The sequence below is a fragment of the Brachycentrus maculatus genome, unplaced genomic scaffold (assembly GCF_059751285.1).
Source record: "Brachycentrus maculatus isolate JH-2025_06_01 unplaced genomic scaffold, ASM5975128v1 h1tg000782l, whole genome shotgun sequence".
Lineage (NCBI taxonomy): Eukaryota > Metazoa > Arthropoda > Insecta > Trichoptera > Brachycentridae > Brachycentrus > Brachycentrus maculatus.
The window spans coordinates 301,575-318,840 of record NW_028281510.1 but is presented as its reverse complement, the minus strand read 5'-3'; the positions used below and the strand labels follow the sequence as shown (position 1 = coordinate 318,840).

The 17,266-nt window shown below is 32.3% G+C and overlaps 2 protein-coding genes across 2 annotated transcripts; both read left to right on the top strand.

The window, feature by feature from the left end:
- The first annotated feature begins 908 nt into the window (after positions 1-908).
- LOC148300225 (uncharacterized) lies at positions 909-15,393 on the top strand. The gene is made up of 4 exons (XM_088275100.1): positions 909-943; positions 2,309-2,656; positions 11,046-11,133; positions 12,286-15,393. The coding sequence occupies exons 2-4, from the start codon at positions 2,359-2,361 to the stop codon at positions 12,446-12,448; spliced, it is 549 nt and encodes a 182-aa protein (XP_088131226.1). The 5' UTR covers positions 909-943; positions 2,309-2,358; the 3' UTR covers positions 12,449-15,393.
- On the top strand, positions 4,885-9,916 carry LOC148300226 (vesicle transport protein SFT2B-like). The gene is made up of 3 exons (XM_088275098.1): positions 4,885-5,157; positions 5,271-5,422; positions 6,346-9,916. Exons 1-3 carry the CDS (start codon positions 4,975-4,977, stop codon positions 6,614-6,616), a joined length of 606 nt encoding a protein of 201 aa, XP_088131224.1. The 5' UTR covers positions 4,885-4,974; the 3' UTR covers positions 6,617-9,916.
- Positions 15,394-17,266: the final 1,873 nt, after the last annotated feature.

Sequence of the window (17,266 nt, the reverse complement as noted above, 5' to 3'; positions counted from 1 at the left end):
AGTTTTCCTTTGATGGTAATATTATCATAGAAACCTAAATCATACGTGTATATATACTCGCCTTACACGATGTTTTCTTTTCATTTTTAAGGGTGAGATCGTTCATTTTATATGCAAAATTAAATACAGATCTCCCAAATAATAAAATCGTTCATATTAATGTACTCGTAACATTTAAAAAGAGTGAGTGCTCTTTTTAACAGTTTAGTAACATTGTTGGCGGGGAATTTTTTCATCAACTCGTATACCAATCACAAGTAACCGCAAACCCAATTCCGATCTGTACAATGTTTTTTGGCGTCTCGCGCTCTACCAATAGTTAGCAAATAGGACGCTTATATGCGTCTCCCGCTCTCTTCCAATAATACTGTTTTTTACACACGTAAAAGACGCTTTTACGCGTTTCCCCTCAAACAATGTTTTAAAAATCTTTCAGGTACAAAAATTCGACCTAAATCAGTATCCTAAGATATCTTCAAAATTTAGCATATCCAGATATGCACAGAGAAGTTCTAAGAAGAGTCACCATGTCAATCAACGTATTCATGAATTAAGATCATAAAAATGATATTTATAGTTATCATATTATCATGATTTATGATACGATTAGGAGTAGTAAACTGTTAAAGAGCCCAAATTTTATATTATATATATAAAAAAGTCGTTACACCCGAAAACTTTTCAGATTTAGCGAACAGAAGAAAAACGGATACTGGAAACTTTAGACGAATCAATCATCACATAAATGAAAATATAGTGTACTAATATTAGATAATAGAAATGTAAAGAAAAGTCCATCAGAATATAAACAGTTTGTGTAACTTAAGCTGTTTACTTTAAAGTACAGTTATTAGTTAGTTAGTAACTTATTATTTTTATAAATTTCGTTTAACGTAACAAAACGGGATGCGTTTATATATTTTTTTAGCGTGTGGGGTACAGAGTGAGTATAATTATCTACAAAAATAATAATTTTTTTATCGGATGAGGATAGGATCCAAGAGTGAGGATCGGTCTAGTACTTTGTTAAATTTTAACAATGGGGATAATTCCATTTTATGCTTATCGTATCACAAAATCCTACAGTACATATAGATTTAGCATAATGTTTCTATCGTGTCAGGGAGAATCTTATTACAATATGTAGATAGGTAGGTACCTATTTAATTAATTCGCACAAAGCGGGGTTGAAAGGAATAGTTCCATAAGGTAGCGTTGTCCCTAGCTGACATTATAATGACGGCATTTAGGGTCGCCATTCCACCACAATGTGGCCACATTTACATATTTCTGACGACCCTCATAAACTTCCCCCTCACATAAATTTCTAGACAAAGTCACACACGTCAGATATAAAGTGCGCAATATGTATTACCTACCTAAACTTACCCGAACTAAACATACTGGTACGAGAAATAACATAAATGTAAAGATCCATGTAATGTAGGGTGTAACCAAAACTTGAAACAGACCGAAGCAAACCGAAATGCTGCTCCGGTTCGTGAGATTCTTACAAAATGTAGTTCTGGTTCGTTAAATTGTGCAAATATTGCTTCAGAATAAGAACCGGAGTTCCATAATGTAGTGTTGGTGCGTTTGGCTACCGTGCTCGAGTTTCTGGGTTTGATTCTCAGAATGTTAAAATAAATATAAGTAATAATATTTATGTAATATCACCCGAGACATATTATTTTTTCCTTAATAAACGATTAAGATCATTTCGCATCGATTCATAGGATAAAGGATTAGAAAAGAAGTAAAGGAAATAAAAGTATGTAGGTAAATAATTCCTTAATTTCACCAATATGTCAGTGTTACAAAAAAAAAATTATTCCACGTGTTTGATAATTGGGAATTCATAGCATAAGAAAGAGACCACCATGAAATGTAAATGTTTTTTGTAAAATTACAATTGTTTATGTTATTTTATCACTCTCTTGTATCATATGCTGTGTAACTTAAGTTAAAAAATAAACTTTTAAAAGCTTTGAAGGCGTTAATAGATAAATAAATGGCTAAAGCAAGCTCTACGCAACGGCAAGTTGCAAACAACTTGCCGTTGTACCAAAGTACAGCGCGCAAATGTTAGTGCGCGAATGGTGTGCGTGAGTAAATAACGGGTTTTACACTATTTATGTCATTTTGGCCATATGTTTAATATCATAACATGATATAAAAATTCCACTATTATCATACTAACCAAAGACAGTTATTAAAATACTTTGTTCACTTTTACGTTTATCAAGTATTTAAAGTTGTTTTCATATTAAATTTATATTAAAAATATGTTTTGTTTATTTTTTAACAGAACCCCGACCACCAAGAAAAGAATACAACCAACTGTCGTCAAAGGGCGGGATGGATTCCAACACCACTTACATCGCTAGAGAGAGCAGAACGTTTCTCGATGTAAACAACGGAAATGGATCGTGCTCCGAATCGGATGCCAACTGCACTGATATTGAAGACTCCAATGATGAAATAGACGACAGCAACAATCGGCGTAACAATTGGAAGAAGAACGTACAACGAAACTCTAGTGAAAATGAATCTGGTCTTCTGGAGAGTTCCCAGTCCAACCCCGCGACCAAATCTCCAGGCAGCCCTCGCAGATCCAATACTCAGCATGACATTTTCAGTGATGATTCTGACTGTGGTAAGTAAACTACAAACAAACATATTACGTATCCATTTTTTTTATTTCGTGAAATAAATAAAACTTTTACAAAAATAAGGTTAGTCTTCCATTAATTCCGCGATAAAAATACATATCTACATTTTATATAACTTGATATATTGCATAATCTGGGTGTTTAAAATATTACATTAAAAATCGTTTTTCTTCCCATTAAAATTTTCACTTCTAGGCGCGCAGATAGATCATTTGTTCGTTATCAGACAAAAAAAAAAAAATAATAAAACGACGGCGGGTTTCTTCAAAGCCTAACCTTTCTTTAGAAAAATATATTTTACTATTTCGAATTGTAAAAGAATTTTGCTTCGGAACAATGATAACAGACCATCAATGTTTACGATGGGTAAGACCGGCAATTTAGCAATAATGCATTTCGTCGTCCGCGTCTAGGGTCGTTAAAAACGGGCCGACCCATGGACCCAAAGCTACGATCATAAATATTAAGCCGCCTTTGTAACTACCCTCGTGCCGCCTCTCGGGAGTGGAAGGCAGAGAGAGGATAGAACGCCACACTACCTTGCCTAATTTCCGCCATCTTTCCTTGTACGCGTCCATAAGGCACTCCCGTATGTACTGGCAATACATATGGATGAATAAATAATAAATAAATAAATATATATATATATATATATACATCACGCTCTAAGTTCCATTTAGGAAACTTGAAATAGCAATTAAAATTGAAAATTAAACTTTACATTAAAATCAACCTTGTCAGGAATCGAACCTGAACTTCGAGTGGTTGACAAACGCGTCAACCACTACTCTGAAAGGAGTCTCTATTAATAGATTATTTTATGTAATAATTATAAGTTAATCTAGTTATTATAATCAGTTAATTAAGAATCAGTTAGTTAATAATAAGTCGTGATATAATTAGTTTTGTTAACTTTTAATTATTTGTAAGTCTATAACTCGGTTACTATTAACTAGTAGTTGTGGACACCATATGCTCCACCTAGGGAGCATATGGGTTTAAGTTTATAGTAAGTAAGCTACGATAAGATTATTCTTAAGTTAACTAGGGTAAGGAGTAAGCGAGAGGGGTAGACGACCCTCTTGCTCTAGCAACAGTAGGGGTAGCACGCGAGCTGAAGACGCCGCAACCCCAGTCGACGAAAAATCCCCGACCGCGCAGGTCGAACGCGCACGCCGTCGCGCTCGGCCCGAGCCCAAACTCGGCACTTCATCAGCTAAGTGCTCAGCCGCGAGGAGAAATCGTGTGAAGTGAAAAGTGTTCATTTCTCCAAGACACGATGTAGCCAGCGCTACAAGGCCATCTTCCAGCCGCGAAGATGCCTCATCCCTCATCCTTCACATCGAGGAACGCCAGATTCTTTCCAACAGCGAAGGAACTGCTCATCTAGGACGTCCGCCGTCCACCCAGGAACACTAGATTCCTGCCCCTCCAGGAACACCAGATTCCTGCCCCTCGAAGACCGCCCAGCCTACAACCTGTGGCCGTCACGCCCAACGGGATTCCACAACCCCGGAGCCGTTCATGGCTCATAATTATGGATCAATCTCAATCTTCGTTACGGTGTTTCGTTAAGTGAATCTGTGAACAAGACATGAGCTAGGAAAGTGAACTTTGGACTGTGTTGAGGACCTTTCGTTTAGTATAAGCTATTTTCTAAGTGTTGTAATCTAGGGTAAGTCATTTTAATAATATGTCTTCTTAATCGATTAAACCAGGTACATGAAACATTCAAGTTTTAATTATCCTTCCCCCTTTTACCTTTATATTGATTGTAATTGTATTCAATTCGATGCATACTTCCTCCGGGCTCAAATAAACAAAGATTAAATTCATTCAGATTAGATCTTAACAAGCGCGATATTAATATACAATACATAGCGGGGTAACACGATACACGAGGCTTCCTTTTCCGCGGATAATCGAGTTCCCGGAATTCGTATTCGCCGCCCAGCGAGAACGATCAATGGCGATTTCCCCCCATTATCTCTCCAGAACGTAGCCGTCAGGATGATTTCCCTCCGAAATTATAGATCAAACCCCTTCTCTATGTCCGAATATTAATCCCGAATAATCAGAGTGTTGTTAAACTCAACAAAATGTGTAGGTATGTGTGCGCGCGCGTCGCTTTATAAATAGGTACCTCTCTTTTTCTCCAATACAACACTATGGAAATTGTCTATGCTACACTTTCTCTAGTTTCTATGGAAAAGCTGTCATTTCCTTTCGTTGCTCAGCGGTGGTCGAGTTTTTGTTTATTTTTTTCATTTTGCGAATTGAAATATTCCGTGTCTTACTCAGAATGGCCACTTTAAAATCAGATTTAGACGAGTATTTACTTCAAAATGACAATTCGAGGCGTGGTTTTAAGATTTCCCTCCCATCAATATCGAAACCGAAATGGTTTACAAAAAGTGAAGATGAATCACCCTCGAGTACTAATACATGGTTTTCTGAAACTCAAGAGAAGTGGTGCCCCAGTTTGGTAAGTGTTATCATATATTGCACAAATTATCTGTTAATTGGACCTTGATTTATTTGTATACAATAATCAGTTACGATTTTCTCATAAAATAACATTTTACTTTAAAATTTCAGAGCCGTACACAAAGACTTATTGGATTTGCCACATGTATGATGCTGGGACTCTTATGTTTTATCTTATCCACTCTCTATATCCCTGTTTTGATTTTAAAGGCAAGGAAATTCGCATTACTGTATACTCTAGGAAGTTGCTTCTTTATATCCAGGTAAATATTGCACACTAATAAGAGGTACTGTAATATAAACGATATAAATATGATTTTAAAATTCAGGTTATTCATAAAGAAATATTTTTAAAATGGAATAATATTTTTCAACATTTCTATAAATATCAATGCACTTTTGCATAGTCAAATGTAATTTGTCTTGTGTAAGTAAGTTAAAAATAACCATTGCCTGAGATGTATCCGAACTTTCAATAGCTGATTTAAGTGATCACTGTAAGACTTCATTATTCTGCCCATGATCGAGCAATCATATTACTTTTATTTTCAATGTTTTAATGTATATTCAGCGTATTACACGCATGCAAATTTGACTCTGTTGAAATTCTTATGAAAATGAAACCATTATTCGTGTATGTTAGATTCTTTCCAAATTATTTACTTCAATTATGTATTAAAAAGCTTGAAAATATATTAACATTTCTAAATTTTTTCTCTGACCAATTTTTTATTATTAATTTCTTGCCGATCCCCAGACTTCCCTATTCTTCTTCTTTGTATAGGCTTTGTGGCCTGTTTTTAAGAGGGATTAGCCTCCTGCGATGTCGGTTCCCAGCTGTCAATCCATCTTTTTGGTGGTCTACCCAGGAGTCATTTACTTTGAGGTTGGATATGCAGTGCAATGTAGGGGAGTCTGGATGGTTCCATTCACCTCACATGGACAAACCATTGTCTTCTTTGATGCCTTCCCCACCTAACGACATCCTGGTGTTCCTTATTCTATCTCGTAGACTCGGCAGATATGCTCCTTAGAGTCTTCATTTCTGACACTTTTAGCGCGTTTTTCTTTATATAAAAAAACTTAATGTCTATTGAGATTCTTATAATCTTGATAATAATCCCTTGTGAGTTGAATCATGTAAATATTTTAGAATTTTGTTAGGATAAATGTATTTTTTTTTTAGTTTCTCCTTCTTGTATGGCCCGTGGAATCACATAAAACAGATGTTTTCTAAGGAAAGGATTCTCACTACAATAGTGTACGGAGGAGCTCTAGTAGGAACCTTGTACTGTGCCCTGCACTTGCAAAGCACTATACTTACCATAGTGTTTGCCGTCCTCCAGATATTTGCATTGGTCTGGATAACTATGGGTTCGGTACCGGGCGGGTCCGCCGGAATGAGATTCTTTGGTAGTATGTTCAAGTCTTCAGTGTCTAACACATTACCGATTTGATGCAGGTTAAGTTACTCTTATGTTTTGTACTTTGTAACCCTTTGATTAAGTGCTAAAATGTTATTATTTTTAAGGTTATTAAAATAATGTACATACTCATAATAAGGAGTTTATTATTGCGAGGTTTTCCGTTCTTGGAAAGTATCAGTTATCCTTATTATATGTTATAATCACGTTTTTGTCATTAGCAAATAAAATAAAATTGCAAGGATATACAACATGATAGTTCTTTTTTTCATGTAAAGCGGTGAAACTGCGTTCCGGTACCTTTTTTCACAGATTTTAAAAAAAAATTTAGAATCAATTACACAAAACAATGTTTGTGCTTAAATAATTACAATCTGTAATTATTTAAGCACAAACATTCAATAATAATTCACCAAAATGATAAAAATATGGTATTGTAATGAATATTTAAATATATTTTTCTTAGTAAAAAGCTTGACATGAAGTGAGTTCCGGGAATTTTTTTATTTAAAAAAAAAGCCCTGGTTCTAAGTTAATGGACGAAACAAAGTTAGTTTATATTTGAAAGCAATCAACTATTTTTAAAATTGAAAATTTATAGTTTTTTATTGATTCCACAGTTATGAGATCTGTATATTTAAGATAAAAGGGCGAGATTTGACTATTCGGTTATTGTATTTTTGATTGACCTCAAAAACCAAAAATACGGTGACATTGTAAAGATAATGTGTGGACACACAATTCAAGTACCTTCCTACAGTGGAGGACAGGGGGCTTGGCAAATAATGCCCATTTTTCATTAATTATTCAAATAAAATAAATAACTGCCTTATGTAAATTCACAAACTCATTTATGTATATCTTAATATAAAACACAAAATATTTATTATTAAAATCCTATTAGCTTTTTTAAATGTAAATAATGCTTTTTGACTTACTATTTCTGCAAAAGACACTTAATAAAGAAATATGCTTATCTTTATTGCACATTTCATTTTGATTATTATATTGCTTGTAGAATTCGTTCGTAAGCTCCTCGACACTTATATTTATTTTTATTATTTTATATAATTTATTACTACAAATAAATCTCTCCTCAAAAGCTGTCAGTTCATGTTCTAATCTCACTGAAAAAATATACTGAGTGAAGAAATTATGTGTTCTCGGTTATATTAAAATAAAATTAATGATGCCGAAAGAAAAATGTTTGTAATGATTGTTGTTTTTTATTTAAACAAAAGAAAAAACATTGTGTGGCCTCACCTTATAAAGTGCTCACCTATGTCGTTTTATAAAAAAAATATGTTCATACAGTCCCATCACTTGTTTTAATTATTTAATTAAATGTTTATAGCTCTTACCTGATTTAAATAACTCATAGTATGAAAATAATGTAATTATTTATAACAATTTATGTCTAAAAAATAATATTTTGGAAAAAAAACTTGTACTCGTATGTGTCTCAAAATCCGCTTAATTGACATCTGTATAATTAATTTTTTATAGTCTCTGCAAGATGAATGATTGGTTCAAATTATTATAGCTGCCATACACGGGCAAATGCGTTTACAAATTCATATGGCTAGTCATCCAGATTATTAATCTGGTGCCTATCTTTGTCAGTACATTAAAATAAAGTTTTTTTTGTCAGCATTTACAGTGTAACATCACCATCCCCTTGGTGATAAAAATAAAAACTTCCTTAACTTGAAGTTTTTATTGAAAATAGGACTTTACTGCTACTAGAAGTCATAGATAAACCAAATGATCTGCCATTCATTTATCTGCTTCTCTGTCCGTCTATGGTTTAACATATTTCTAAACAATCCTGACTGACTTATCCATGGGCTTGATAAAATTACAATGAATTGTGAAAACCGGGATATACTTTGACCTATATCGCTCACTCCTTTCAAGAACGTCATAAATCAAAAAACTTGATTTTTCAGGAGAACGTTATTAAAGTTTAAAAATATAACACAATGTATTAAAAATAAATATCAAGCCACTTATTGACCTTTTTACTGTGCAACACATCTTTTTAGGTAAAACCTGAAAGTTTTTTCTCCATTTGAAAAATATTTAATATATTTTTAAAAATAACTAAACAATACCTTTTCTTCAAAATGCTAACACAACATTTTTTGCCCTGTAGCGGGTAAATATTAAGTTAAAAATATGACTCTTGCTGGGATATAGTACATTTTCTGGGCATTCTGGAAACATGCACAACTGAAAACTGTCGTTTTTTGATTTATCACGTTCTTGAAAGGAGTGAGCGATATGTGATTAATTCAAATTTATAACTACTTATTGAATATTGAGAATTATTATTTTTTATTATAAGAAATCCTATCGCCAAAAAATACAAAGAAAATAATATAAAATAACGTTAAACCGCTTACACTATTTTCTATGTTTTGTAGTTACGAAATTGTGTGAAAAATTCATCATTAATATATTAAGAAAATAATGAATTTCAAAAAGTAAGATGTATATAATTTCAGCTATTGAAAGTTTTTTTTTATACTCATCAATTATATTATTCAATCCATACAGAATTATATTTATAACTTTATTATATTGTACATATCTATATTTTCTGATGATAACATCATTCCTTTCTTGCCAGTGTATAAATTGTTATTTTAATTATATGGAATTCAGTAACAGTGAAAATTTCATGTACATATATTATAATATGAACAATGTGAAAAATGTATGTAAATCCTCACTTGAATGTTTATAAAGAAATATTATTTATAATATATTTTGATGATATTTTTGTAATACAATGACAATTACAATGACAACATGACAATTACTCCTCTTTTCTATCAAGACCTATCATATTACTTTTCAACATTGTATGGTCCAATCAAACCTTATTTTTACATTGCATTTTTTATTTTGTTTGCAATTTGTTCCTAACATTTTAATGAACTTTTTAATGTTTAAATTCATACACTTGTGTCATGTTAAATAAACATGTACATAGTTCTAAATACATCAAGTCCGTAAATTATATTGCTTGTAATTTTTGAAAATAAGTTTATGCCAATTTCAATTGTTAGTTAGGTATATATTAAAGTGTAAGCTTTTAAATATTTTTATGAAATAAAGGGTGTAAAAAGGCTGATATGAAGATAAAATTCATCACTAGCTTCAAAATATTTAGTAAACATATTTCACTATTTTGATGAAAGTATTTTTGTATTACCCGCTTGATATTTGACTGTTTCTCTGGTGCACAAAACTGCTATTACATATTACTGTGATTTGTGTAAATTTCCTACTGTAAACATTTTCCAATAAAACTACTTTTATCCTTAATTGACTTCATCATTTTTTGATCCCTCAAATGTGAAGTCCCTACTATCTCCCTACCACTATTGTAGTCTCTTGTCCTGGTTTAATATTAAAAAGGTCCAGTTTTTTTAAATGAGCATCTTTGTAACTATCTGAAAACCATGTATAAAATTCCATTATTAATGTCGATATTCTTGTTTTGTATCACTTTAATTAGTAATTTCATATCGCTCTAGTATTGCCAAGCAAACATTTTAACCACTTTTTTCTTACACCCTGGCTCGTCCAAAAGTTAGAAAGGAAATTAATAGAGGTGAAATGAATATCCGGTAACTATCTGGCCATACTTTTCTATCCAGCCGGATACCAGATAGTAAGTTCATATCTGGTCGGATACCGGATAGTCGGATCCGGACCAAAATCTGATGTGAGCGTCGAATGTTAGGGATCTGGGCGTTAGGTTTGTGAACACCCTGACATTTCACGATCACATAGAGGTGGTCAGTGGTAATGCATTGAAAATGCTAGGATTTGTTCTGCGTACTGCCAGGGTTTTCGAAAATACCCGTGTGCTGAAAACTCTTTATAACTCCTTGGTGCGAAGTAGACTCGAGAGTGGCTCGATGATTTGGGGGCCACACGAGCTTAAATACTCTCTTATGTTAGAGAAAGTCCAAAAGAAGTTTCTGTGAGTCAACCGGATATCTGTCAGCCGGTATCCGGCCAAATCACTATCCAGCTCATCACTATAAATTAACAAACACCATTCTGCTCCTCCAATTATGGAGAAAATCTGTGCTTGGGAAAAAACAAATGACAATTAAATGAAATTATTTTTTTCTGCAATGTAGTATAATTTGTCAGCGGTTCTGGTAACGTAAAGGATGTGAGAATATTTAAACAAAAATCTATGGAAATTACTATCAGCTTCAATCAATTAAAATACATATACATAAATACAATTCAAAGGCCAAAATAATAAATTCACTTCAGTAGGCTACATTTGTGTATTCTTTCATCATAAAAAGTTTGTCTTTCGGACACTTAACAACTGTTATATGAAAAAACATGCATCATTTTAGATCAGCGGAATTTATTTTCCTTTTAATTGACTAATATTTATGTTAAACCATTGGATGTATATTTTTTACAGATGAAGCCCTGACATGCAATGTCTGCGACAGGACATTCCCTTGTCAACGTCAGTTGGACTCTCACCAACAAAAAAAGCGACATTTTGGGTAAAATATTTCATTATTAATAGTAGGTATAGTATTAATGCTAACCTTCTAGCGAAAAAGTCAAGAGTTCAGGAGCAGATAGTGCAAAAAATAAGTTTTTATTTAGAATTGGAGTGTTAAGAACCAGCAGGCACTGCATTCAACAGCATGAAGATAAAATTCTATTTGCTGAATCCTACATTATACATATTCTCTTATACAGCTGTAAAGCATGGCACCTTGCATAGCCCAAGACTGCCATATATTTAGTTTTGAGATTAGGTAACTGTGATGAATTTTAGGTGTGAGGTGATTTAACTTAGTGAGGAACATAAAAATTTACAATGATGCAGAAACTCATAGCTATAATTGTCGCTAAAAATTAATTAGTAATTAGTTTAGCTAGGGCCTTGTACTCCGCATGCTAACTAGCCTCAAAAGAGATTGCATGATGGCTTATAAAAACCAAGCATCAGGTTCTTGCCACCCTGAACGTCCATTGCTGACAATTTATTGCCAGTTCTCGTCAGAACTACATGATGCTGGCCTAGCAGCAGTTAATGGACTCCATACGCTGCATATTGAAAGTGAATATTGTAAAATACAAAATATGGTTGTGGCCAAAGCATCAACCACAGTTTGTCATTTTGATGAAAACAAATAAAATTAAATCTCTGTTGATCATATACTTATTTCTCCTTATTTTGTATTTCTGCATTGATCGTTTATTTTGAACAGCTTCCTTGAATCTGACCCAATATTCATTTTATTGTCTCTCAATATGATTTTAACTACTAACATTAAAAAAATTAAAATGCAGATATTTTTTACAAAGTAAAATCAATTTATGTAAATGTAGATTACTAGTTTTAAAAGTAAAAAAATTAAAGAGAAGCACACCATAGACGCCTATAATGTTAAGTTTTATCCCTGAGGTATGTTTGTAAGACTTATCCTGTCCAATATTATCAATTAATAATAATTTTCCATAACAATATACTATATTTTGTCACAATATTGTCATGACTATTTTACCTGCTTGCATTTATATATATTTTAAGGCTCTAAAATTGACATCCCAAATCACACTATTCCCATTAGTCCTAGGGTAGGTATTGTGTAACTTGGGAGAGTTATATGTACATAAATTAATATATTTATGCTTGCTTTCAGATGTTCAGCCTGTGACAGTCTTTACCTGTCGCTGATGGCTCTGGAACACCACAAGGAAGAGTTCCAGCATTGGAGTGACGATGAAGAGTACTGTTCGGCAGGATATGACAGCGAGTCGAGCGAGGACACTGCGCCCAGTGAAGATTGCGAGAGATTGCTGTAATGCTCCATTCCAATGCACAATTGAAAATGAATTCAGAATTCTCCTATTGATATTATGTTTTATGTCCTAATTGAGAGATACCAAACGAGGCATTTTAAAAGCACCCCAATATGAAGATAATAAGTAACTTCCCCTTCTCATTTTATCCATACCCAATGGTGCAAGGAAAACTATGTCACATCAAAGATTAGTCCTGCACTTCAGATTAATCACTTAAGGTGATATTAAGTGAATATTAGAGTGAAAAACACTGATCTGATGTTTATTTTCACCCCCCAGCCAGTGCTTTGGCTACTGTGCTGGAGGCATCAGTGAATCAAAATTAATATCAGCATTTAAAGGAGAAAATTTGTCACTACTCCTTTATACACAAATATTTTGATTTCATACTATATTTTGGTAAACCTAAGTGGTCCATTATTAAAAATAGATATCAAGTTGTGGTAGAGTGGGTTCGAGCCCAGAAACTCTGAGTCCACAATACTAACCATGGGACCACAACCTAACTCGGTTTAATTTAACTGTTGCCTATGTAACATTTTTGGCCACAAACCAGATGTCATTATGTTATATAGGTGCAAGCATTGTTTAAAATGGAAAAAAGTTTGTACAGATTTTTAAAAAAAGGTTCAAAAACTTCTCATTCACTATAAGGTATTATCATATTATCATTAAAAAGAAATCGCAAGACAATTGGTACCTAAAACCAAATTAATCTTATCAGTAAATCTCTTTATGTATGTCCCCAAATGTATAATATTATTTACACGCTATTATAGTAAAAGCTCATAGATTCGAAATTTTAAGAATCAAAATTACAAAAATATTTAGAAAAATATAAACTTTTTTCAACAAAATAAAAAAAACAGTGAATGAATCAGATTTTTGAATTCTTATATTTGGAATCCTGGGTGATTTTTTTCAAATTCTTTAATATGCAATTTTTTCGAATTATCAAAAGTTTTATATGAATTCGTTAGAGGGGCCAGAATCACCAGAATTGCCAGTGTTACCCAATTGAATTCTCAAATTTTAACATGCATATAATTTTGTTCTTTCTTTTACTTTTACATATTCATGACACAATGTGAGTATTAATGTTTATAAACTTTCAGAGGTCAATTAATGTAATATTTTGAAATATATATAAATAAATATTTAAAAGTATTGGTGCTTTTAAACAGTCAAGTCAATGCCTCCTTGTTAAGTATCTCGCATATTTTTTTAAGAATCCTCAATATTATGTTTTGTATGTATGTATAAATTAGAATATAGTATACCCCAGTGAAGTCATACAGACAAACATGTATTTTAGACCATTTTATTATCATATATTAGCGTAAGATTTTTTTCTTTATTACTAACTTGATAGTCATAGAAATTAATATTTATAATTTTCACATTGCTTAAGATAAAAAATATTTTTCGCTTGAAAATTTAAATATTGAAAGTATTTCAATATTTAAAGATTGGATTAAGATATTATAAACATTAACGCTTTTGTGAACAAATCAATATACAGAGGGCGCTGACCATGGTAATGAAACAATGATTATCATTTTTGCATACCAGCGTCGGCAACCATTAAACTCTCGTGACTAGCTGAAGAGCAGCAAACAGTGTGAATTTTATTTGAGGTTGGTTGGTCAGCGTTACCAACTGAAAATTGGTTGACATATTATATGTACTAGAAAGATAATAAAATACCAGTACCAGTACCATTCCATCAAGATTCATCGCAATTTGGTCACTTTTTTGAATTACTGAATTATAATAATTCATTTTAGCCCCTTAGCTTAAGGTCAAATAATGTAAATTTTTGGCAATTTTAAATTGCATACAATATTGGTGATATATTCGATCATTTTCATTATAACATTTGACAAATAAACATATAGATTACAGTATATTTGATTTATTTGAGAGTAATCTGGATTTAACCCCGAGAGATTATATTATGAAGTATCTTTTTAAACAAAGGGAATATGGAAGTCTGGGCATTCTCAAGGCTTAGGATCCGGCATTGGCTGGTTTAATTGATAACTTTATACAGTGTAACGTTCACCATTCTGCCCTTCATCAAACATCCACATTTTTATATTTTCTTACATGGAATTCTTGGATGTTATACAAGTACAATATATACAGAATAACATAACGGCCGCATTTGCATCTCAGTTAGAACTGACTGATGGAACTGCCATCTGTTGAAAGCTTTGTGAAGTAAATAGCTTTTTCATTCTGACCATAGGTTACAATTCCTTTGAATTCATTTTCACTTACTGTGATGAAACGCCTAAAAAATATAAATTTTTATGCTTCGAATTTGACCAGTTGATCTTTTTATTTGTATTTAATATTCCCTTTGATAAAAAGATGCTTACTTTCTGTTAAGCCATCTATTATTGCTTAAACATATAGTTAGCAAATTAGTATAAATAAAACCCAATGAAAAGGATTTGATCTCATCTTAAGTTTGAAATTGAGTATCATTCTCAAATAACCTACTTAACACCCAAGTCATATCATTCACTTTCTCCAATTTATTATTCGGAGATTCATATCTTTTTCAACAATCATATCAAACTTTTCTACAGTTAACTGATAATTTTATACAGCTTGGCCATAATCAACAAAAAATGTCCCTTCAGACAGAATGAAAGCACAAAATATCTTTATTATCCCTTAACCATACTAAATGGTGCTTAGGGCACCACATAAGATACTACAGCAATATCTCGAGCGTACACTAGTTGAAGGAAAGGCAATCAGTCTTGCAAACATTAAAATATTGCTAGTGGATACGCCATTGCAAATTACATAGTATTTAATAGATTTATATTATCCACTGACACTTCGTGATGGAATTGCATTTTTAATTTATTATTAGATTAAAACCAATATTTTTAGCTTTTCCACTTTTTTATTTGACCAGCGACCGGGTTTCGTCGTTACCGACATGACCAGTCTGATGATGTCGGTAACGACGAAACCCGGTCGCTGGTCAAATAAAAAAGTGGAAAAGCTAAAAATATTGGTTTTAATCTAATAATAAATTTACATAGTATTTTTTTTCCTTTTGAGTACTTTTATATACACTTGGGTCTGTTTTTATGAGGATCTTCTATATGCGATTTTCAAATGGAACGTAATGGAACTTATCCCTTATTTTTTATGTAGTTCTAGTCTTTTTTATGCGAATTCGCATAAAAAAATATAAAATTTAGACTAGTGCAGGTTACAACCGTTAAAGTGTGATTGTGTCACTGGCACAAAGTTAAGCTCAAATCTTACATCGTATTCAAGAGATGCTTTATTGAAAAAAAAAACAGAAAGAGTATTTATAATTTGGATTGAAGATTTATCTGAAAAATGATTTCCCATATGTGGATATTTAATTAAGGAGAAAGCTCTTCTGTTTTTATTTTTATTTTCAATAAACTTTTTTTATGCAATTTTTAATAATAATAATAAAACCCTTATCCGCACCCCAATGGTGCATAGGGCACTGCGTCATATAAACGCAGTGTTATCTTGATCGTTTACACATGAAGGAAAGGTGATCAGCCCTCCGCTTCAAGTACCAGTCCAGGGTAATATTGAATAAATATTACAGTGAAAAAATCACTCATATTTATTCTCACCCCCCCTGGGAATCGAACCCGGGTCCTCCAGAACGGTAGCCGAGCGTGCTGACCATTACACTATGCAATTTTTAGTACATTCTATCATTTTGATTTGAAGTTATGCGGTTTTTAAAAATAATGGAACCTATCCCCCAGTTTTTTTATGTAATTCAAGTATTTTTTTATGCGACTCCCCGTGGAACGTATCTATCGCATAAAAAGAGACCCAAGTGTATTCATTTAGGATTTGCAGAGGCAAAGATTACTATAACGACTGCAATTGAAATAATGATTTCTATATGGCTACTTGTTTTATTCGTGGTCAAATTATCCAAGTAGTCAATATCAAACATGAATACACCAAAAAAATAAGTAGGTATTTGTGACATGTATTTGACCATTTTGCACATTGTTTATGCCAATATCAATGATCTGTTTTATTATTCTTACCAAAAAAAAAGCACATATCGCTCACTCCTTTCAAGAACGTCATAAATCAAAATACTTGATTTTTCAGGAGAACGTTTTTAAAGTTTGAAAATATAATACAATGTATTAAAAATAAATATCAAGCCACTTACTGAAATTTTTACTATGCAACATATCTTTTTAGGTAAAACCTGAAGGTTTTTTCTCCATTTGAAAAATATTTAGTTTATTTAAAAAAATAATTAAACAATACCTTTTCTTCAAAATGCAAAAACAACACTTTCTGACATGTAGCGGGTAAATATTAAGTTAAAAATATGCCTCTTTTTCTGGCATATAGTACATTTTTTGGGCATTCCGAAAATATGCAAAACTGAAAATTGACGTTTTTTGATTTATGACGTTCTTGAAAGGAGTGAGCGATAGATATATTAAAGTAAAATATTTGTATAATTGTAATTTTTTTCAATTACATGAATAAGCATATCGAGACTCTCAGAAAAGACCAATACTAAGCGGGATAATAAAAACTAGATCCTGTGACTTTATTTTTATTTTTAAAAATACAAACAAAACAAGCATTGTGGTATCGTATAAATTAGTGGATCAATTCCAAAAATTTCATATTTTTTTCTCAAAGATTAATGATAAGTCATTCCCTAAAAGTATGGTGAAAGTTGGATAGATGACAACATTTGAAGGTAGACAATGTGTATGTACATTGTACAATGACGAGAGCATTCCCTCTTGTAGTAGCTTGTGA

Bases quoted from the DNA above. Each gene is read 5' to 3' on its own strand.
- LOC148300225 (XM_088275100.1), top strand. From the start codon at position 2,359: ATGGATTCCAACACCACTTACATCGCTAGAGAGAGCAGAACGTTTCTC. The intron at 2,657-11,045 runs GTAAGTAAACTA...TATTTTTTACAG, and splicing joins CAGTGATGATTCTGACTGTG to ATGAAGCCCTGACATGCAAT. The intron at 11,134-12,285 runs GTAAAATATTTC...GCTTGCTTTCAG, and splicing joins CAAAAAAAGCGACATTTTGG to ATGTTCAGCCTGTGACAGTC.
- LOC148300226 (XM_088275098.1), top strand. From the start codon at position 4,975: ATGGCCACTTTAAAATCAGATTTAGACGAGTATTTACTTCAAAATGAC. The intron at 5,158-5,270 runs GTAAGTGTTATC...TTAAAATTTCAG, and splicing joins AGAAGTGGTGCCCCAGTTTG to AGCCGTACACAAAGACTTAT. The intron at 5,423-6,345 runs GTAAATATTGCA...TTTTTTTTTTAG, and splicing joins AGTTGCTTCTTTATATCCAG to TTTCTCCTTCTTGTATGGCC.